Source organism: Vulpes vulpes, chromosome 8 (assembly GCF_048418805.1).
Source record: "Vulpes vulpes isolate BD-2025 chromosome 8, VulVul3, whole genome shotgun sequence".
Taxonomy (NCBI): domain Eukaryota; kingdom Metazoa; phylum Chordata; class Mammalia; order Carnivora; family Canidae; genus Vulpes; species Vulpes vulpes.
Genome location: NC_132787.1, coordinates 3,555,530 through 3,577,587, shown reverse-complemented (window position 1 = coordinate 3,577,587; position 22,058 = coordinate 3,555,530). Strand labels below are relative to the sequence as shown.

The window sequence follows — 22,058 nt, the reverse complement described above, 5'->3', positions numbered from 1 at the left end:
GGTTCCCGTCATGCCTCGCATCCGCCCGTGGCCGGGGCGCCCCGCCCCACGCGGCGCGCGACCCCCCCCCCCCCCCCCAGGCCTGGCTCCCAGGGGCCCCGCGGAGCTCGGGCGGGCGCACCTGCCGGGACGGGGCTGGGCGCGGGGCGGCCGCAGGCGGCGCTGCCCGGAGACCAGCTGCAGGCGCGTGGAGCACTTGCCTTAGGACCATCGCCGGCAGCGGTGTTTGTAAGGATTTTCTGTATTTGTTCACGGGAGACGCAGAGGGAGAAGCAGGCTCCCTGCAGGGACCCCGACGCGGGACTCGATCCCGCGACCCCGGGGTCACGCCCTGGGCCCAAGGCAGGTGCTCAACCGCTGAGCCCCCGGGGAGCCCCTATTATTTTATTATTGAATGTGGGCCGAGAGTCCTTGGTGCCCCGAGCCGGTTCGCCCTCGCTGACCATCAGCCCCGGGAGGTTAACTGGAACCAAGGGGTGGAGAAGATGGCCATTGGCATCGGGGCGCGAGGCCCTTCCGCGGGCTTGTCCCCTGGTTGCCCGGGGTCGGGGTGAAATGCACGTCGTGGTCCAGGCCGCGGGTTTGCAGGACGGAGGGAGAGGTTGGCTGGAAGCCTAGAAGTGGTAGGGGCAGGTGCGGGCAGGTGCGGGCAGGTGCGGGCAGGTGCGGGCAGGCACGGGGGCACCGCATCTGGGTTCAAAAGGGAGGGACAGCTGAGCCCAGGGTAGAAAGGGGGGGGATGATCTTAGGGAAGGAGAGGATCTGGCTGGGAAAGGGACCGAGGAGGAAAAGGCGGGAGCCCGCGCTGGGGAGGGGGGCACTGGAGGGTGTGGAAGTGGGGATGGGGCTGCCCACATGCCCACATCACACCTGTGGCTTCCCACGAAGGCCTCCCGATGGGAGCTGACCCGTTGGAGGGGAGAGCTGGAAATGAAGACGTAGGCTTGAAGCAATCCTTTACGCGTGGATCTTTACAGTGGAGGTAATGACCCTCCAGGAGGGGAAGAGGGTCAAAATGACTTCCTGGGGGTGGAGAGGGAAGCTGGAGGCCCTTGTCTGCTCTCGTTTTCTAGGCCATTCCCCTAGATAGACATACTGCACTCAGGGTCAGCTGGGTGTCGGGAAACCAAGGATAAATTAATTAAAAAAAAGAAAAAAAAGAGAAAGAGAGAGATATATCTGTCCTCAAGATGCTTAAAGTCTGGAGGTGGAGCTAGGTGGGTAATGAGATGATTATAATGTTATGTGCTTAATGCATTTACAGGGATGGATACAAAATTGTCAGGTACTAGGTCACTCGGGTTTGTTCTGGATGGCAGCTGTGGGGATGGTCTAGAAGGGGGAGGGTGCAGCAAATGGAAGGACTTGATATTGGAGGGGGACAAGCTCAGGGGACGGTGGGACTGTGGGAACACCGAGAGAAGATGGCCATGGTAACAGGTCTGTCACTGGCAGAAGGAGGCCAACGCCCCTGTCACTCTTGGGAGTCCACAGCGTCCTCAGCAATGCAGCCCAGCCACTGCCTCCTAAGAGACCCTCTTCAGTGCCAATCTCTTAGGAACTGAAATTGGTGGTCACCAAATCACGTGGTTTCAGAGCAGGGACACTCTTTAGACGTTACCCAGGTGAGGAAACTGAGTCACAGAAAAAACTGGTGACTTGCCCACTCATTACCCAGTTCCTCAGTGTTGGAACTGAGATGGGAATACAGATGTCCTGACCCAGCTTCTTATAGAGCATACGTGGTTCCAGAAGGCTCTGCTGACTTTGCAGCCTACAAATGCCAGGACCGGTCTTAGCCAGTTTTTCTGGTTATAATGTTAACCACCTATTCCCTCTTGTCTGGTCCTGCGTGATGGCTATGAAAAGCTGCCCCTCATCCTCTGCGCCTTCTTTCGGTTCCCCCTTCAGTCTATTGTAGGCCACTCCAACAGACTGAGCCCAGGCCCGAATAGAGCAGAATTATCAGCTTCCCAGTTCTCTGTGGTTTGCAGAACCCTGGATCCGGTTGTCTATTTTAGTCTCAGCCTTGAAATGCTGACTCACACTTAGTTGGAGGCCCTATAATGCTGTTTCTTCACCCTTTTTGTTCAGCTCAACCTTCCCTTTATTTGTTCGGCATCTTCTTTTCTCCTTGTTTCTATTCTTGCCTCCCTATCCTTGCCTCCTTTGTAATTCGTCACTCTCTTGGTCTGCTGGCGCCTGACCTACCCCTGAATCCTACATTCCTATCTCTAGAGTGTCCTAGTCGTTGCCATTCACCCAGAACTTTGGGGTGAGCACCTGTTTTAGGCACTGAAGCGGGGAACGAAAGATGGGTGAGGCCACAGCCTACCTGAAGAGTCAGGGCACGTTTAGTCACTCGAGAACATTTGAAAGCACATACGCGTGGAAGAGCAGATGGGCCGATCACCATTGATCCGAAAGGAAGGAAGATCCGAAAATAAGGCAAAAAGGATCACGTAAAACTACTCCCACTCGGCTTGTTTGTGAACTGGTAGAGGTGGCAGGAAATGGAAGAAGCAGTGAGAAATGTGGTGAAATCCCACTGTGGGTCCCAGAACTTTATTTCCTTTGGAGGGCTCAATTACAAACCAAAAAAAGACACAGGATGAGGATGTATATTCTGTTTGTTTTATTTGTTTTTCTGTATCTGGCTCAAAGGTCTCTCAGAATGTTTTTCCCCTGATGGCCTCAAGTCCTACTGTGGATCCAAGCATCACTTAGGAAGGCCTTTGGGTTCAGGAAGATGTTCAGTTGGAGGCAATGACCTGAAGGCAAAGCCAAGATGTCCACAGTCAGTAACTTCCGCCCACCTCCCTTCTGTTTTCTTCCAGGGCTCCTGGTTGAGGATGGCCCTACACTGGGTTTCTGGGGGCGTTGCGGGGGAGGGCAGGAAGTAGATTTCAGCTGTGTCAGGACAGTTCAGTGTTAGCGGCACATACCCAGCACTTAGTGGCAAGAGCAGGCCTTGAAATGGTTGTGGATCAGAGATCCTGCCAGCAGACTCCAGAGCGTGTTTGAAGGCTGGAGGGCACAGTGGGACGATGGTGAAGCTCCACCATCAAGTCAGTGTAGGTAACGTCTCACCTAACCCTCAAGCATTGTCTGTAGCAAGAGGGAGGTACAACCTGCTAAAAGGTAGAGCGAATCCTCATGATGCCCTGAGCAAGGGCTCATGGGAGAAAATGTTAGGGACTCTTCCCTTGCCCAGGAACACGTGGGCCATTCTGCAGCCATGTCTCCCTTTGTCTTTGACGTAGGACAGCACTGATATGTGCCCAGTTGAGGTCTGTGGTTGGCACCGTCTTACCCTAAGCAGTAAACGCGTTGGTGAGGCCTGAGTGGGTAGGCAGAGGGGACCTCAGGACGGCAGCATTACTGAGGGGGAGTGTGCCGTGAAGGCAAAGGCAAGGAGTTAACAATGAATGTGGTGAGGAAGATTGCGGCCTCCCTTATCCAGCTTTTGCTCCCCAACCCAGCCAGAGCAGGGGTCTTCAGGAGACCCGGTTTCACCCTGTCATTGGAGGAGACTCACGTTGTTTATCCAGGTGATGTAAGCAGAGACCCGGGTGAAGACTGTGGGCTTCCTGGAGACGTTACAGCCCAGGCTGGACACAAAGCTGGTCACTCCATGGACAGTGTACTTGCCATTCACCGAGCAATGGAGGGGGCCCCCAGAATCACCCTGCAGGGAGGAGAAAGTAGGGCCTAAAACTCCATTTTAAAATCTTTGAACCTGGGGTATCCCGGGTGGCTCAGTGGTTTAGCACCACCTTCGGCCCAGGGCATGATCCTGGGGACCCGGGATCGAGTCCCACATCGGGCTCCCTGCATGGAGCCTGCTTCTCGCTCTGCCTCTGTCTGTGCCTCTTTCTCTCTGTGTGTTTCTCATGAATAAATAAATAAATAATTTTTTAAAATTGTTTTTAAAAAATAAAATAAAATCTTTAAACCTTTACTTTTGCTTATACCCCCTCCGCATTTCTGCTTGTAAAATCCTGTGCGCTTTTAAAGCTCCAGTTCGAATCCCTCCTTCCTTCATATCCCCGCAATCCCGATGAAATCTCTTCTTATCGGAACAACCGCAGTACCTCTTCCTTTCTTTTGCTGCACTCATGTCATGTTCTGCCTGTATTTTGGTTTCATAATTTGTTTCTACCTGCCACGCCTACCTACGAGCTGCTTGAGACAGGAACTGTGTCTTACTGATATGGTTCCTCTCCACAAGGGCAGCATAGAACTTTGGCATCTTAAGCTCAGTAGCTTTTATTGACTTAAATAGAACCTGGGAGTGGGGGGAGTAGGACGTTCTAATGTTTTTTTTCATCTCCAGCATTTAGACCAATGGTTCTCATTAGACTTAGAGTTTAGACACAAGGTGGGTAGTCAACACGTTAAACTAAACTGGGGTAAAGAAAAAAAAAACTGGGGTAAAGAGGAGAGAAAATGACATATTGGGTAAGTGGTTACATGCTCAGGCTAAGAATCAGGAACCTGGGTTTGTAGAATATGACCTTGATACTCTTCATTACTCAGCTGCCAGGTTGCTAATTCTATAATTCCGGGCAGAAAATTGAAACACAGTTCTTTGGAAAATCTGACCAGCATAAGAGGGAAGACCTAAAGATACTGCCATTGGAGATCCCCTACTGTTTTTTGTTTTTTTTTTTTTAAGATTTTATTTATTTATTCATGGGAGACACAGAGAGAGAGAGGCAGAGACACAGGCAGAGAGAGAAGCAGGCTCCATGCAGGGAGCCTGATGTGGGACTCGATCCCGGGTCTCCAGGATCATGCCCAGGCCAAAGGCAGGTGCTAAACTGCTGAGCCACCCAGGGATCCCCGGAGATCCCCTACTGTAACGGCCTTACTAGGTCACTCTACAGACCAGGTCACTGTGGATGAATCCCACTGAAGACTCAGAGCTACTGGTCAGCTTCTTATTACCTCACTCTGAAATAAGAGCAGATGTTCAAGGAGTACCAAATATCTGAAGAAAGCCTCTAACCTAACAGTAAAGCTCAAAACAAAAAGACAAAGAAATAAAAAATGAAGGCAACCAAGATTTGCAGGGAGGAGGAAACAAGCAATAAAAAACTATGATAAATATTGCATCCATGATACGAGAAGAGCATGCTATTAAATAGAACATTAAGAAAACAAAAAGAGCCTTTGGAAATTATGACTATCATCTTAGAAATGAAAGATGGGAAGGGTTGGAAGATAAAATAGAATAAACAAAATATAGAGAGACTTAGAAAATAAGAGGACTGTATAAGGAGGTAAATAGGTGAATAACAAATTCTAGAGAGAGAATTTAAACATGGAGGGGAGGAAGTCATAACAAATAAACATTTTCAGAACCAAAGTTGTGGAGTTTCTAAAATGAGAAACCAAGTCTCTTTCACAACGAATGCAAATAGACCCATATATACCAAGACACAAAACACTGGGGTCAAGAGAGGATAAAATAAGTCCCTTACAAACTGGTGGACAATCCGGGGCTGAATTTGTGATAAGTTGAGTATATAGTATGCAAATTACAAAGAGTTATTAACTCCAGGAAAAACAAAGTTCTGCAGGAAATGAAAAGTAATTTTAGAATATAATATGGATGAGAGGTCAGGCATGAGAAAAGAGGTACTCTTGCCGATTGCAAGGACGGGGATGGACCTCGAGGGCAGGATGCTCAGTGAAACAAGTCAGAGAAAGACAGATGCATTGTGATCTCGTGATCTCTTCCATGCGAAATCTAAACGCAAAACAAAACAAGCTCACAGACACAGAGGACAGATTGGTGGTTGCCAGGGGTGGGGCAGTGGGGGTGGGTGGGTGGAGAAGTGGAAAAAAAAAACTGCTTCCCTTTGTCATGAACTGACTGATTTGCAACATCAAATAGTGTTTAAGACAAGAAAGAGAAATAGAGGGGGACCCGCAATAAAACACACACACGCTCGTGTGTGTCAAGCATGTCTCTGGAAGAACAGACAGGCAAGAGCAGCTGTTGACTCCATGAAGATATATATAATTCACTTATAATGCTACTTTTGATCACAAAGCTCTCTTCCAAAATGTTCCAACTATTAAAAGATGACAACAGGAAAAAAAAATGACAACAGGCCCAAAATAACGTCACTTACGCTAAGCCCTTCCAAGACTTAATACCTAACTTAATTGTAGCTTCTGCTTCTCCCAGAAATGTGACCTTTAACCAGCCAACCTGGAATTTCCCTGTCAGCACTAAGAGGACAATCTGCTGATAGACCTCCTAAAACAAGACATTCTTTGCTAAGAGTTTCCTTTCTCCATTCTCTCTTTGCCTTTAAAAACTTTTTCTACAGCTTAATGAAGCTCCTTTCTATTTTCTAGATTTGATGATATCTGATTCACGAATCATTGGCGCCACTTTGATCTCTAAATTTATTCAGCTGAATTTTTGTTATTTACCAGATTTGGTGGCAGAGGTCAGACCAAAGGACACTTCTGACAGCTTTGAGGACACCAAGAAACAGGCATGGTGGCATTCAGCGAACACTTGTTTACGGTCTTTCTTACCATTTCCAAGGGCGATGGGTAAGTCCCCTTGTCAATTCCATCATAATGAACTCTCATCAAATCTTTAAAAATGGGCCTTTTTAAAGTCTTTTATCATTTATGAAAAATTATTGTTTTACTCAGATGATTTTACAAAAGCTTCCTGCAAATGTATTTTATCTTCAGAGAAATTCATGGAAAAGAATCTGACAAGTACTCTAGAATACAGGTTTCTGAAACTTTGATACTTTCAGATTGAGCAACAGACCTGGATGAAAATGTCCAGAACTAATGGAAAAAATGGATTCAAACGGGACAAATGTTAATTACATGGGCCTGAGTGAATTGAGGAGGATGATTATAATTTGTACGACTTCTTATTTAAAACGTGGCTGGTTCTCTAACGTTTTGCTTTTCCAGATTTCAGTAAACCTTTTATTTCTTTCTCTTCAGCTATCAACAATTTGGTAAGATACATCTTTGTGACCAAAGATGAAACATTTGGTTTTGTGACCAAAGATGAGACATTCAAGAATTCTCCAGTATTCTTTTCATGACAATATACCATCAACCCTTGCATAACATGGGGGGTTAGAGACACTGACTGCCCCTTCCTGCATAGTAAAAAAATTCCCGTATAATCTTTTACTCCTCAAAAATGTAACTACTGGGAGCCTACTACTGACCAGAAGCCTTACTGATAATAGAAAGTTGCTTAGGGCAGCCAGGGTGGCTCAGCAGTTTTGCGCCGCCTTCAGCTCAGGGTGTGATCCTGGAGTCCCGGGATCGAGTCCCATGTCGGGCTCCCTGCATGGAGCCTGCTTCTCCCTCTGCCTGGGTCTCTGCCTCTCTGCCTCTCGCTTTGTGTCTCTCATGAATAAATAAGTAAATAATTTTTTAAAAGTTGCTTAACACGTATTACATGTGTGTTCTATACTGTATTCTTACAGTAAAGTAACGTAGATAAAATAAAATGTTATTTAAAAATCATAAGGAAGAGGGACGCCTGGGTGGCTCAGCGGTTGAGCATCTGCCTTTGGCCCAGGGGGTGATCCTGGAGTCCCAGGATCGAGTCCCACATCAGGCTCCCTGCATGGAGCCTGCTTCTTCCTCTGCCTGTGTCTCTGCCTCTCTCTCTCTATGTCTCTCATGAATAAATAAATAAAATCTTTAAAAAAAATAAAAAACATAAAAAAAATCATAAGAAGAGAAAATACAATTATTCTGTATTTATTGAAAAAAATCCACATATAGCAGACCCACACAGTTCAAACCCATGCTGTTCCAGGGTAACTATAGTTCGTTATTTACATAAGCTCCATGAAAATCTGATCTTTTTGTAACAAGACACAATTGGAAACATTGGTTATATTACCAAAGTTCTAATTAGAATATCATATTTGAGAAGGTTGTGCATTAGACTCAGATATGACCCGACAGTTTTAAGGAACTAAAGTTGGCTTTACAGAGCCAATAAAACCTCATGGAAAAATTGACCTGGTACTTTGCTTACAAGGGTCCAGACGGGGGTAATCCCTGTCTTAAAAAGAGCTTATGTCAAAACGAATAATATTAGTTAGTTGGATTTAAATAAAGTAAAATAAAAATGTTTAAAAAAGAGCTTATGTGGTCGATCACTATTCTTGCTGCACTTATGTAAATAATCAGGCAAAGTTTAATGCAAACAAAGTAACTATAAAAAATGAAGGTAATTGTAGAGAGAAGAAATTATGTTTACACTTCATCTGTATTAGATTCTAATCCTATTAATTGTCTTTGAGGTTCAATTATATACCTGTAAATTGGACTGGATCCTGAATTCTTTTAGTATCTTAAAAAATCTGACTGTGATTTCAATTTCTTTTTTTTTTAATTTTAAAAAGATTTATTTATTTGAGAGAGAGAAGGAGAGAGAGAGAGGCATGAGCAGGGAAGAGGGGCAGAGGGAGAGGGAGAAGCAGACTCCCCGCCGAGCAGGGAGCCCCATGTGGGGCTTGATCCCAAGACTCCGAGATCATGACCCAAGCCGAAGGTGGATGCTCAACCAACTGAGCCACCCACCCAGGTGCCCCTGTGATTTCAATTTCAAAATATTGAAACTACCACTTCCAATGTTCTCTCGCCCTTCTGATTTGGAATCACTAAGAACAAAGACTGCCCTTGAATCTCCTTGGAAGGGACTACACCAAGTCCTCCTCACCACCCAGATGGCAGCCAGACTCCAGGGACTTAAACCTCTCATAGCTGGAGAAGGCTCCATCTGACATCTGGTCCCATACAAGTGTCACAGACTTCCCAATCAAAGTGACTAGGGAGAGAAGTAGCAGACATCCAGGTAGACTGCTTCTTCCCCAAAGGCCAGATCAAGACTTCATACTTCAGGATCCCTGGGTGGCTCAGCGGTTAAGCGCCTGCCTTCAGCTAGGGGCGTGATCCTGGAGACCCGGGATCAAATCCCATGTCAGGCTTCCTGCATGGAGCCTGCTTCTCCCTCTGCCTGTGTCTCTGCCTCTCTCTCTCTCTCTCTGTGTCTCTCTCATGAATAAATAAATAAAATCTTAAAAAAAAAAAGAGAGAGACTTCATACTTCAGCTAAATATGAAGCCTGCCCTTTCCTTTACTCTGGTGCTGGAAAGAGAATACCATCATCCACATTTCCTGGGCCATGGCTAAGGTGTGTGTGTGTGTGGGTAACCTCTGGAACTTAGAACAACTTTCTATTTCAGGCTAAGAGAAGATCTAACTGACCCCTGGCTTGAATGGGCAAATGTGACAATCCCTGAGAATGAATCCACTGACAGTGCCACCTTATTGAGAAGTAGTTTGTGTCCCGAGAGGGTTTATCTTTGTCTGTGGTGGTTATCACTCTCCCTGGGCCTACAGAGGACAGGATAGCTGGCACACAGTCAGGGAGTGCCTTTTAGGTTATCCAAGTCTGCCTCCAGCTTTCTGCAAATGAACGGAGACACTTCACTGTACAACTCCCCTGGATTTACATCATCGAGTTAGAGGAAGAATTGAGTTAGAAGGGAATCATCGAGTTAGAAAGGAATCATTTATGACTCAGGATTCACTTCCTTTGGCAGGGCCACACTTCCCTGGTTAGGAGTAGAGTAAATGTACATCAGAATATGATCAGAAACCTCTGTAACTCTTGAAGATATTGTAGAATCTGTTGCCAAGACAATAGCTGCCCAACAAAGACCCTTAGACTCTCTGGCAAAAGTTGTTCTCTATGATTGGATAGTCCTTAATTATCTTTAGCTGAGTGAGGGGATGTCTGTGTTGTGGCCAATACCACTTGATCCACCTGGAATAATCCACTCCAGATAATCCTCCTCCAGATCCACTTCTGGAGGAGTTGAAACTCAGTTATGTAAGATCACTGAGCAAGCCACTTGGCTTAAAAGGGTAACTGCTACAATGGGGTCCTCAACACCCAAATGGATCAAAATCAAATAAGTCAAAGAAAGACTCCATTGTAGGGTTAATCCTGCTAATAGTAATCATAAGAGTCTCCCTAGTCCATTGTTATCCTCTCAAATCTTCAAATGCATGTTCACAGCCACTAACCACGAAGCAAATGCTCTCTCCAAAGCGGGGGCACCAAAAAAAGGAATGAAGAGAATGAACAACTTAAAGGTTGTGAACCCGAAGTCATGTGGCCTGTGAACAGCACGGAGGCCAAGCAAAGAACCATCATGACCTCTGAATACTGCACAAAACAAAATTTCACAAAAAGCTGTGACAACTGCAGAGCAGTAGCTGAGAGTGGCACTAATGCCTTACATTTTGACCATACCTCTCAGGCTGAGGATCTGATGATCAAAAGTGGGGGATTTTTTTTAAAGGAGAAACAAGTGTTTTTTTTTTTTTTTTTTTTAAGACTTACTTACTCATTTCAGAGAGAAAGAGAGAGAGAGAGTACAAGTGGCAGAGGGAGAGAGAGAATTTCAAGTGGACTCAGAGTCCCACATGGGGCTCGACCTGGTGACCTCAAGATCAAAACTACATGATCATGATCTGAACCTAAACCAAGAGCTGGTCGCCCAAGTGACTGCACCACCCAGGTGCCCCTCTTCCACCCAAATACTAATAGGGGTCTGAGAGGTTTCCTGGGCAAGAGGAATGGAAGGTAATTAAATTATATATAATACTAATGTCTTCTGCTAATTGAACTGAAAAGAAACACAGGGGCGCCTGGGTGGCTCAGTGGTTGTGTGTCTGCTCAAGTCGTGATCTCAGGGTCCTGGAATTGAGCCCCCCCCCCCTCCACTTGTGCTTACTCTCTCTCTCACTCACTCTCTTTCAAATAAATGAATAAAATCTTTTTAAAAAACAGAGCGAATCCTATATTCACTTAGTCATTTGCGTGGTCTCCAACCTCCTCTATCAGTAACACCTTGGAGGCCAATCATTGTCCCACTCACTCTAATTAATCCAGACTCCTACAACCCTTGTTCTTTCATTTTCAGCAAACTGACGCCTAGGATAGAAGCAAATAGAAAAAAAATAACGCGGAACACCTGCCATCCTCCAGCCACCAGCCCGCACACTCTCATAGCCACGCACATTCTGGTGTCCCTCGTCCTGTGCCCGCTTCACCTGTGCTCTTGCTTCCACCTCTCCTCCTCCTCTGGCGTCTTGTCCATCCACTATTTCCTCTCTCTGGCTCTACACATCTTTTCTTCTCTGCCTGTTAACATACTCAATTTTAACTACTGTATTCACCTCCTCCATGACCTGTCATGTCCATGTCCTTAACGCTACCAGACTTTTTTGTGCGTGTGTCCCTTTCCTTCATCCAAGATTCTTGGAAGAGCATTCTCCATTCCTTACTATGTTTCTCATTGTCTCTTCATTCACCTTCAATAAAGCTTCTCCCACCTCTTCTCTACTGACACGGTCTTGCAGTGACCCACCAGCTGTCCGGTAGGCACGCCCAGTTGCCTACCATGGCTCCTGGATGCACTGTATGACACACCGTGTTCCCTGAGATTCTAGAAAACCCTTATTCTCTCAAATCCCTTCTTAAGTCTTACAGGTTCTTTGTCCTCCACCAATCCCTGAAGCACTTAAGTATTCCTGTTATCACAGTTCTTTCCTCACCTCCCTGTTCTTGAGGAGGGGCAAGATGGCGGAAGAGTAGGGTCCCCAAATCACCTGTCCCCAACAAATTACCTAGATAACCTTCAAATCATCCTGAAAATCTACGAATTCGGCCTGAGATTTAAAGAGAGACCAGCTGGAATGCTACAGTGAGAAGAGTTCGCGCTTCTATCAACTCCCTGTTCTTTTCTCATTCTACAACTTTTCGCCAGTGGGATGGGGGTGGGTGGAGAGTCGGGGGTGGAAATCTGCTGTGTATGGAGCCCGGCTCTCTCCCCGAGCTCGACTTCTTATATCGAATTGCATTCTCCTGTTCATAGCTCATCAATGGTTTCCCAGTGCTGAAGAGATAAAGTTCATGCCCCTAAGCTATGATGTAGGTCCAGCGCAGGCTGCCCCCAAATATGCCACTTTGGGATATTGACTATTTTGAATTAAAGTTACTTAAGGGGCACGTAGGTGGCTCAGTCAGGGAAGCCTCTGCCTTTGGCTCAGGTCATGATCCCAGGGTCCAGGGATCGAGCCCCTATTCAGCAGGGAGCCTGCGTCTGCCTCTACCTGCCACTCCCCCTGCTTGTGCTCTCTCTCTGTCAAATAAACAAATAAAATCTTAAAAAAAAACAAACCCAAGAGACATAATTAAAAAAAAATAAAAAAGTTACTGAAGAATAGACAGTGTAAGAAGGACATTTTAAACCTACTTTGGGGATCCCTGGGTGGCTCAGCGGTTTAGCGCCTGCCTTCAGCCCAGGTCGTGGTCCTGGAGTCCCGGGATCGAGTCCCACATCAGGCTCCTTTTGTGGAGCCTGCTTCTCCCTCTGCCAGTGTCTCTGCCTCTCTCTCTCTATGTCTCTCATGAATAAATAAATAAAAATCTTTAAAAAACCCCTACTTTGTTCCTCTGAAAGCAGAAAATAAATTTGCCATGTGCCAGGAGGTAAGGAGACATCCTTATCACTAGAGATGGGAATTTAGGGCTTATAACACACTCTGTTACTTTACTGTAGCTTCTTCACTAATTTACCCCAAGGCCAAACTTCTTTGTCCTGTCAATTCTTCATACATTTATTATTTCTTTGTCTAAAAGGCCTTTGTCTTTGAGTCTCAAATTTTTTGAGCTTCTGCACAAATGAAATTAAATTTTTCTTCTGTTAATCTTAGGTCAATTTAATTATTAGATGGGCCAAAGAACTTAGAAATGAAGAAGGGAAAAATTTTCTTCCCCTGCACATGGCACTTGAGGCTCTAAGTGAAGAGACTCCTGCTTGCCTCTAGCATCATCTCTTGACATTCCCTGGTACGGTAATAGTTTATATTCTAGCCTAGGATCAGCATACTTTTTCTATAAAGGGCCAAATGGTAAATATTTTAGATTTTTCAGGCTATAGAGCCTCTGTCACAACTATTCAACCTTCCCAAGCTCTGAAAGTAGCCATAAACAATACATAAATAAGCAAGTATGACTGTACTTATTCCAATTAAATGTGTTTTTAAGAGATTTTATTTATTTATTTGAGAGAGCACAAGCATGGGAGTGGCAGGGAGAGGGAGAGGGAGAAGTAGGCTCCCTGCTGAGCTGGGAGCCCGTCGTGGGGCTCAATCCCAGGAGGCTGGGATCATGACCTGAGCTGAAGACAGACTCTTAACCATCTGAGCCACCCAAGTGCCCGTCCAATTAAACGCTTTTTAATGAACCTTGGAATTTAAAATTTTCAGTGTCATGACATCATTCTTTTAAAACTTATTCTCAACCATTTAAAAATGTAAAAACGAGGGCACCTGGGTGGCAGAGTTGGTTAAGCAGCAGACTCTTGGTTTCGACTCAGGTTGTAATCTCAGGGTGGTATCAGGCCCTGCATCGGGCTCCTCACTAAGTGCAGAGTTTGCTTGAGATTCTCTTTCCCTCTCTCTCTCTGCCTCTCCTTCTTGTATGCTCTCTCTCTCTCAAAATAAATAAATATTTTAAAAATCTTTAAAAAATAAGATATAAAAACCATTCTTAGGGGATCCCTGGGTGGCTCAGTGGTTTAGTGCCTGCCTTTGACCCAGGGCGGGGTCCTGGAGTCCCGGAATCGAGTCCTGCGTTGGGCTCCCTGCATGGAGCCTGCTTCTCCCCCTGCCACCCCCCCGCCTCTGTCTATCATGAATAAATAAATAAATAAATCTTGAAAAAAAAATCTTAGCTCATAGGCTACAGAGAAACAGGCAGCAAACTGGATTTGGGGGTTTCTGGGCTCTGACCTCTGCTCTAGCTGTAGGGAATGCCCTGCAATTCTCTAAGTGTTCTAGATGGTTTCTTGGCCCATGCCCTCATTCATGTTGTTCTCTCTGAATAGCTTTTCTCCTTTTTGCCTGGATTCTCCTATTTAACCATCAGGACTCACTACAGACTCTGCTTTCTTGGGGAAGGCAAGTCTTCTGACCATGAGCGATACAGGTAAGTGCCTATGTTTTAGGTTCCTATATTGCCCTATGCATATTTTTTTTAATAACACTTTCCCACGTTGTATAATAATATCCTATCATATGTCTGCTCCTGCCATTCTTCCACTAAACACTTGGTTTGAGTCATCTTTGTATCCCTAACACTTAGCACAGTGCCTTTAACAGGTGATCGAGAACATCTGTTGAATTGTATTAAGAAATCTGTAAGATGGTATATTGCTGATTGCTCTCGTCTAAATGGAAGAAGGTTCTGTTTATCACATATATAAGTGATGTAACACTATTCTCTGTTCTTTCCCCTGCCATAGTCACCTGTATATATGCCTGGAAATGCTACTGAGGTAAAGGGGTAGTGGTGGAGGAGCTACAAGAAAAGCTGAGGTTGATGGGAGGAGAGCTTCTTTGTACACAACCACCACTCTGGGCTGTGAAAGGCCTAGGTGGCTAACAGCTTCTAAAGAACACGCACATACATCAACACACCAGTGTGGGGCCACACGCAAGCTTTTGAGGTCAGGACATGGGGCAGGATGAAGTTTAGGGTTCCTTTCAACTCTGAGATGCTGTGAGTAGAGAGTTACTGGCACAGACTCATTCTCACTCAGACCCCAGAGTAGAAAGTCAAGTCTGTGCATGGGGGTGGGCGTAGGTGTGGAAAAGGGAGTGAGGAAAAGGTGGGGGGTGGGAGGCAGAGGGGGAAGGACCTCGGATGGGATTTCTGCCCCTTCCCGCGTGCGTTCACCTGGCATCCAGAGCGAATTCCGTCTCCTCCAGCGCACACCATGGATTTCTTCACGATGGAGCCCCAGTAGGAGGAGCTGGAGCAGATGGCGTAGTCCACGGTGGGCAGGTACGCCTGCTGCAGAGCCTGGGCCAGCTGCCCATTGGCTGAACAGGACACAGAGTTGGAGGTCAGGCCCAGATGCTCTCCGGGGGAGAAACCTTCCACAACCTGCCAAACCTTCCCAAGCTCTGGTGAAAGCTCCTGTCTCTGCCCATTGCGTGCCGCAGATCCTCCCCCTTCCCCCTCTTTATATGGAAGCTACAGGCCTCTTCCTTCAGGGGTCATCCCCTATCACTGTTCCCAAGCTCCAAACCACCAAGCTCTAATCTCCTACTCCTGCTTTAAAAAAAAAAATGTTTTGAAAGCAGCTCTAATGGTCTTATTTGTTGATAACTCTCCCGCCTTCACCTTCCACTGCGAACCGCATGAAGCCGACCTGGGACTGCACACCCTTATCTTCATGTCATAAGAGCTCGGTGCAGTTTTCCTTTATCTGGCTCTTTGGACTTTCCAAAGCCTTTGAAATACGAATTATTTCTTTGTATCCTTACAACAGCCCTTTCCTGTTACAGGTCAGGAGGTTGAGCCTTATAACATTAAGTGAACTGAGAGGAGCTGCGTTGGAGGGGTGTCTCTCTCTCAGCTCCAGGTTTTCCCAGTAGACTGGCTGCTCTCGGCAAGGCCTGGCCTCACCTCCAGAGCCCCAGTACTGCCTCCTGGCCCACAGGCTTCTGTGTTGGGCTGACTTAGCCATCTCTGCTCATAGCCCTCCTACCTTTCCGTGTTGTCTGGATGGCATTCCCTACCAGAAATCTTCCCATGATGATCAGAGGAGGGCTGAGGTCACTTCTGCCTTCATTTCTCTGGACCTACGGCTGCCTCTGGTTCCTTCACTCCAACCCACAGCCCAGCGACTCTCTATGGAGGTAGCATGATGGTGGCAGACCACCAAAGTGGGAGCCAGGACACGTGGGGCCTGGCCCCAGCTAACTAGCTACTAACTGGTCAACGTGATCTTACACAAGGCCCTTCATTTTGTTGGGCCTTAGTTTCCTCATGTACAAAATGACAGGCGGGGGTGCCTGGGTGGCTCAGTCAGTTAAGCACCCGACTTCATTTCATCTCAGGTCGTGATCTCAGGGTCGTAACATCGAGTCCTCTGTGGGGCTCCACGGTCACCACGGAGCCTGCTTGAGATTCTTTCCTTCTCCTTCTGCCCTCCCTGTCACGCTTGCTCGCTCTCTCTTTCTCAAATAAATAAATAAATCTTTTAAAATAAAATAACAAGTGAGTACAAAATATTATCTGAGGTAAGGTTTTTGGGTTAGTTTTTTCTTTTCTGTGGCTTTTTTGGTTGTTTTTTAGTTATGAGTCTATGACTCTCCGACTTGACCATTCCATGGCCCGTATTTGGCTTCATTTCACGCACCAGTTATTTTATCTCTGGTTCCTTGTTTCTGGCTATGAACACCTAGGACCACAGAAGAGTGTGCCCCGGAAGCTCAGCTGCCTACTCAAGATCCCGGTGGATGGTGCCAGTGTAGGTGACTTACTCTTGGTCCGGCCCCAGCCTGTGATGTAGCAGGGACTGTTGTTGGCCAGGATGGCTCCCTCCTGCGGCAGGACACCCAGCTGGACATAGCTGTTGAGGGTAACTTTCTGGGCCAGGCGCAGCAGGGCAATGTCATAGCTGTGGGAGGAAAGGAGCCAGCTCAGACCTTCCTGCAGGTCAGCCTAGGGGCAGGCCCTCACTGAGCCTTCGTGACCCCGCAGCATTAGAACTAACCGCTTTCGGGGCGCCTGGGTGGCTCAGGCAGTGGAGCCTCCGACTCTTGATTTTGGCTCAGGTCATGATCTCAGGATTACAGAGGGGGGCACTTGCCAGACTTTCTCTTCTTCTCTTTCCCCCTACTCATGCTTTCTCTCTAAAACAAATAAGTTGGGGCGCCTGGGTGGGTCAGTGGTCAGAGCGTCTGCCTTTGGCTCAGAGTGTAATCCTGGGGTCCCGGGATCGAGTCCCGCATCCGGCTCCCTGCTTGGAGCCTGCTTCTCCCTCTGCCTGTGTCTCTGCCTCTCTCCATGAGACATGAATAAATAAATAAAATCTTAAAAAAATAAAATAAATAAAATAAAGAAGTCAATCTTTAAAGGAAAGAAAAAAGAAAAGAAAAAAAATTACTAAAAGAAACCCCCAACATTCATGACTTTGCAGGAGGAGGGGTGGGACTTGCGGGGGCTCCAACTTGAGTTGCACTGTAGGGCATTCCTTGTTTAGCAGCAGCACCTGCTGGTGAGGTCCTGGCATTGCAGTTTTGCCCTGACCTTTGCCACCCAGGGGAGGGGAGCTTACATCTTCCAGTTATTGGGGGTGGGGGTGGGGGTGGGGGTGGGAGCCAGAAAAGAGCAGAGTGGCATGATCTTGGTAGTAGAGAAGAATTCTCAGAGAAGAAAGATGTAAAATGCTGCGTGGTCGGAAAGCTCTGCAGAAATATCCCAGTCCCTTGGACCCCCCACCCCCTACCCCCACACTCTAGAGAACCATGATTTTAACTACCAGTTAACACCTTTCCTTTTCAAAGGTGTACAGCTCAGTCTTGCAGTTTTCTCGTATAAGATTAATTTTAAGAATCTTATTTTTGCTGGCGTGGTCTACTCCGTAAGACGCATAATAAACAGCAGCACACACGGAAACACCCAACTCTGCAGAGGAGGAGCTCCAGGTAGCCCAGATCATGCAGGCCAGCCTAGATGAAACAAATCCCTCGGACCTTCAAAAATTCTCAAGCCTCCCCAAATCTGAATTCTCCGAGGCCTTCTGAATGAACACGAGGGACGCCAAGGCCGTGTTGGCGGCCAGTCAGCCCCTCTCCCTCCCCGCCCAAGGCCAGCCCAGCCTTGGCCTACCCGGCAGACACTTCATTGCTGTTCCAGTACGGATGCACCACAATCCTCTGCACACTCGCGGACTGCTCGGTGCCGTCGTTCTGGCTCAGGTTGTGCTCTCCAGCCACCACGCGGAAGGTCATTTGTCTGGAGTGACGGAAGAAAAGGAAATCCTGGATGACTCAGGGGGTCTTTCCCCCTAGAGGAAAGCTGGGAAACCATCTCAGGTCCGGTCTGCAGGACGGGAGCCTTCTTCTCCGGCCTGGGCAGAGAGCAGACCAAAGAGCCCGGAAGGGGAGGAGGTCACAGGCCCTCTCATCCTCTAATTTATTCACAAGCGAGGGTGACAAAAACTGCCATCGACCTCATTGCCCAGTTTATTAAGCGGAACATCATAGACTGAGGATGTCGTGACCTGGGGGAGGTGCGGTGAGCGTAAGTGAAATAACTGCTCTCAGCCCACGGAGGGATGTGGAGGGAGGTTATAAACCAGTAGTTCTTAAAGCTTGAGCCCCGGGCCAGCAGCGGATGACCAGGCTTCAACCTGAACCTACCCGTGCGAAGCTCTGCTGCCCAGGACCCAGCAAGGACCCTGTGCCTTGCGGGTGATGCTGGTTCATGCTCAGATTTGAGAACGATTGTTCAAGACCATGAAAGAGATGGTCACCAGCCAGTCATTGACCAGCCACTGAAACATTCGCCTGGTCAGAAATCCTCGCGGTAACTCTACGAAGTAGGTGTTACTACCCCGCGTTAGAAAGAAGAGAGTGAGGGCTTAGAGAAGCTAAGACACCCGTCCAAGGTCACTAAGGTAGAAGAAGGTAGAATGGGATTGGAACCTCGGCTTGCCTGCTGCCCAAATCTCTGCTTTTCATTATATTCTGCTACCTCTCCCCAGGCCCCGCAGGGCTCAAAGTCTTGCCCCCCTGCTCAGAGCTACATATCCCTCCAGAAGGGCCAGACGTCCCCCCTTCCAGGCTCAGCAAAACTGCTTTTTGTTTTTCCCACCTGTCCACGCAGTGAGCAGCTGTCATCACCCAGTTCTGTCTGATGAGGGTCCCTCCGCAGGTGTGATACCATTTGCCCCCGGACAGGTACTGGAGGGAAATCTAGAAGGGGAGGAGAGAAAAGAGAGAGAGAGGCTGGTGTTTCTTAAAAACGGCTTTACCCCACACTACCTGTTACACTTCACTCCCTGCCCTCCAGAACAGTCTCCAGCTCCGTGGGCTAGAGGTGGCCCGTGGGTTTCATCCGACCTATCAGTTGGTACCGAGTGGTTGCTAGTGGCTCCGGGAGTGGTGGCGAGGAGGGCTGGCAGCTGGGCCTGGGGTGGCAGGAAGGAGCACTCCCCTGGCGGGGATGTTTGCCGTGGAGACGTGGCCATGGGTGGCTCCGTCACCCAAGCCCACAGTCTTAGGCCTCCTGAGCTCCCCTTCCGAGGTCTTTAAGACACACCCTGTCCCCCCGACTTTAGGGCATACTCCGAACTACCCCTGGAATATCCATTCTCATCAGTTCGCAGCTTCTTCAGCACCTCCTATTCCACAATAGCTCTGCCTCTGAAAACTGGGGTGCAAGCGTTTGTGAACGGCATTTCATTCTCATTATAGCGACCCCTCTGAGTTGGGTGACCGTTCCCCGGTTCATGTGCCAGTTTTACACCCTTAGAATTGCTTAAAGCACAGCCTGGCTGCCCTGTTGCAAAAGTAGAAACTCTAAATAGGCAACCAAAGAAGCGACATGCTCTACTTGGGGGTGGGGGTGTGCTCGAAAGCCGAGGCTCACGGTGTGGAGTGGCGTGTGTGGGTGTGGGGGGGTCTGAGGTGTGGGTCCGGCGCTCAGTCCTGCTAGTGTGGCACAAGTGGTGTCTCTGCAAATGTAAACGTGGTTTGTGTTTGGGCACGTGCCTGGGACAATGAGTGTGGTTGGTGTTCACATCCCCTCCTGCAAGCCTTTTGCATGCCTTTGCCACCTGAGCCTGGTCCCGTTCGTCTTTTAAATCTAGAATCCGGACAGTCGGAGAACTTCTTGTTGGTAAGGACGGACACAGGCGCACATCGTGTCGTGCAGCCCAGCACACAGGCGACACGGCCCTGCTAGGAGTCTGGAGCTGGGAAGGACACCCACCTGAGAGGGCCAGGAGTTCCTCCGGGCCTCAGTCCCTCCAACTACCCGGGCATTGGTTTCTGGAACGTCCTGGGTGCTGTGTCCTTTGTGGGGCAGAAGAAAAGTGAGTGATGACTAAGCATGGGGTCAGCTCAGGGTGGGGGGCAGGGTGGCAGTTTGCTTTGTCTGCAAATTCACGTTCCTCCGTAGCAAATGAGGGGCCCAGCTGAGAGTTATGAGAGCCCCTTTGGAAAACAGGGGAGTCCGCGTGACTTCAGCCCTCCCTGGGGTCCTCCGCAGTCCGGCGTGCTATAAAGGGACCCGTCCCACAGGGGCTCCTGGTGGCCTCAGCCTTGCTCGGGGTCATCCCACAGCCCGAGGCGACCACCCCCTGCCCCTCTACCCACATATCCAGGGCCTTGGCCGGGTTCTCCAGGGCAGGGACAGCAGTGCGCATCCCGCTCAGGCACCTGCTGAGCATGTCTTCCTGTCACTGAGGGTGGTGAGAAAGCCCAGGCCCCTCAAAAGAGGCTCCTCTGCCCTATGGCCCAAGTCCTGCCAACCAGGGGGTCCTGCATGAAGAGTCGCCCCGACTGTCCCTATCATGGGCTCCAGGAGGATAAGGTTTTGGCGAGTGATCCATCCTGCCCTGGGACAGGGACCAGGCCTGGGTCTGAGGAGAGCTTTGACCCTCCTGTCCAAATGCTCCTCCTTAAAGAACTCAGGCCAGATGACCCACTTACCATAAAGGACCAGGGTGCTGAACACCAGGAAGCGGAGCATGTTGCCAGCTGAGTAGACCACTGCCCCCTCGCCATGAATTGCCACGAACCAAGCCCTCTTTATATTCCTCTTATCAGCAGCTTTGCTGACCTCCTTGCTGCCAGCTGGCAGGGCTGCGGATGGAAGGCGGGAAAATCACAGGTGACATGGAAATACAAATGAAAAGATTTATTTTCAAGTAAACTAATTTGTCTGTTGTTCAAAGACAGAACAAGGTCAGGTTAGGGCTGAATTAATCATCTGCTTTGAGTTGAAAAGCATCCAGTAAACTCTTTTTCAGAAATCAGAAGGGAGGGCGCCTGGGTGGCTCAGCGGTTGAGCGTCTGCCTTCGGCCCAGGGCATGATCCCAGGGTCTTGGGATCGAGTCCCGCATCCTGCTTCTCCCTCTGCCTGTGTCTCTGCCTCTCTCTCTCTCTCTCTCATGAATAAATAAAATCTTAAAAAAAAAAAAAAAAAAAAGAAAGAAAGAAATCAGAGGGGGGACCAGGACTGGCCTTTCCCTCAGATGCTTCCCTTGAGGACGGTCACTGTCTTACTGTCCCCAGGGACACTCTAAGTGCAGAGGTACATTCCATGCTCTAGGAGGTGGAGGCAAGGGGTAGGTGTGTGGGGCGGGGAAGAGTGTTTAGCAAGCAGGGAGGTGGGACATGCCCCCAGGACGCAGACAGAGGTGTAAATGCAGGGGACAAAGCCAAGTGATAGGGTGGAGAGAATCCTGGTGGAGGGAGGTACGAAGAAACAGGCTTGGGGAGGCTCAGCCTCAGAGCCAAGAACAGCTCCCAGAGAGGGAGAATGTGAGGTGGGTGAGGTGGGGGGGCTCCCAGGAGAGGGATAGTCTAAGGGCTGTGAACTTGGAGGCCCAGGGGGACACATGTCCTGCAGAAGAGGGAAGGCTCTGCCCATCAAGGTCAGAAGAGGAGGAAGGAGGGACGGGCAGGTGGGCAGAGGACCCGGAGACAGGCCCATGAATGAAGCTGTGATTTAGGCGGAGAGAAGTCAGGAAGCCTGGAGGGAGGCAGGAAAGTCACCTGGTTCACCTGGGGGCCTCTGGGGGCTAGATACTTTCCAGAATTCAAGTTCTGTGCCTGCAGATGCTGGAGAGGCTGGAAAAGGCTGTTGGAAGGAGTCTGCACTCTCGTCATTGAGCTGTCCCCAGGGTGATCCCACGATGGCGCTCAGGTCCCCTGGGGTGGGGGGTGGGGGGCTCTTTCCAGTCCAACCCCCAACTTTCTAACAGAAGTAGATGGGGAAGAGGGCTGAGTTTGGCTGGGGAGCCAGGGCCTCTTTTGTCATCCTTCCCTCCCCCCTCCCTGCCTGCTCTGGCCTTAAGGAGACAGCTCTGGCCCTAGGACAAGGAGCCCAAGGGAGGGTTTAGGGCCGCCTAAAGGTTACCCCTCCCCATCATATTCT

General features: G+C 48.6%; 1 protein-coding gene and 1 long non-coding RNA gene across 3 annotated transcripts; one reads left to right on the top strand and one right to left on the bottom strand.

The window, feature by feature from the left end:
• Positions 1-98: 98 nt before the first annotated feature.
• Positions 99-15,001, top strand: LOC112921149 (uncharacterized). Of its 2 annotated transcripts, XR_012002863.1 has the most exons (6): positions 99-228; positions 6,454-6,576; positions 10,443-10,672; positions 13,983-14,083; positions 14,400-14,432; positions 14,866-15,001. It is a non-coding gene; the product is annotated as an uncharacterized lncRNA (long non-coding RNA). The 2 variants fall into 2 exon arrangements; XR_012002862.1 differs by lacking the exon at positions 10,443-10,672.
• CELA1 (chymotrypsin like elastase 1) lies at positions 2,613-21,872 on the bottom strand. The gene is made up of 9 exons (XM_026000359.2): positions 21,677-21,872; positions 20,608-20,760; positions 19,886-19,968; positions 18,767-18,867; positions 17,780-17,905; positions 16,429-16,565; positions 14,834-14,979; positions 3,539-3,688; positions 2,613-2,771 (listed from the first exon to the last, which is right to left on the bottom strand). The coding sequence occupies exons 2-9, from the start codon at positions 20,645-20,647 to the stop codon at positions 2,754-2,756; spliced, it is 801 nt and encodes a 266-aa protein (XP_025856144.1). The 5' UTR covers positions 20,648-20,760; positions 21,677-21,872; the 3' UTR covers positions 2,613-2,753.
• Between the last annotated feature and the right edge of the window lie 186 nt (positions 21,873-22,058).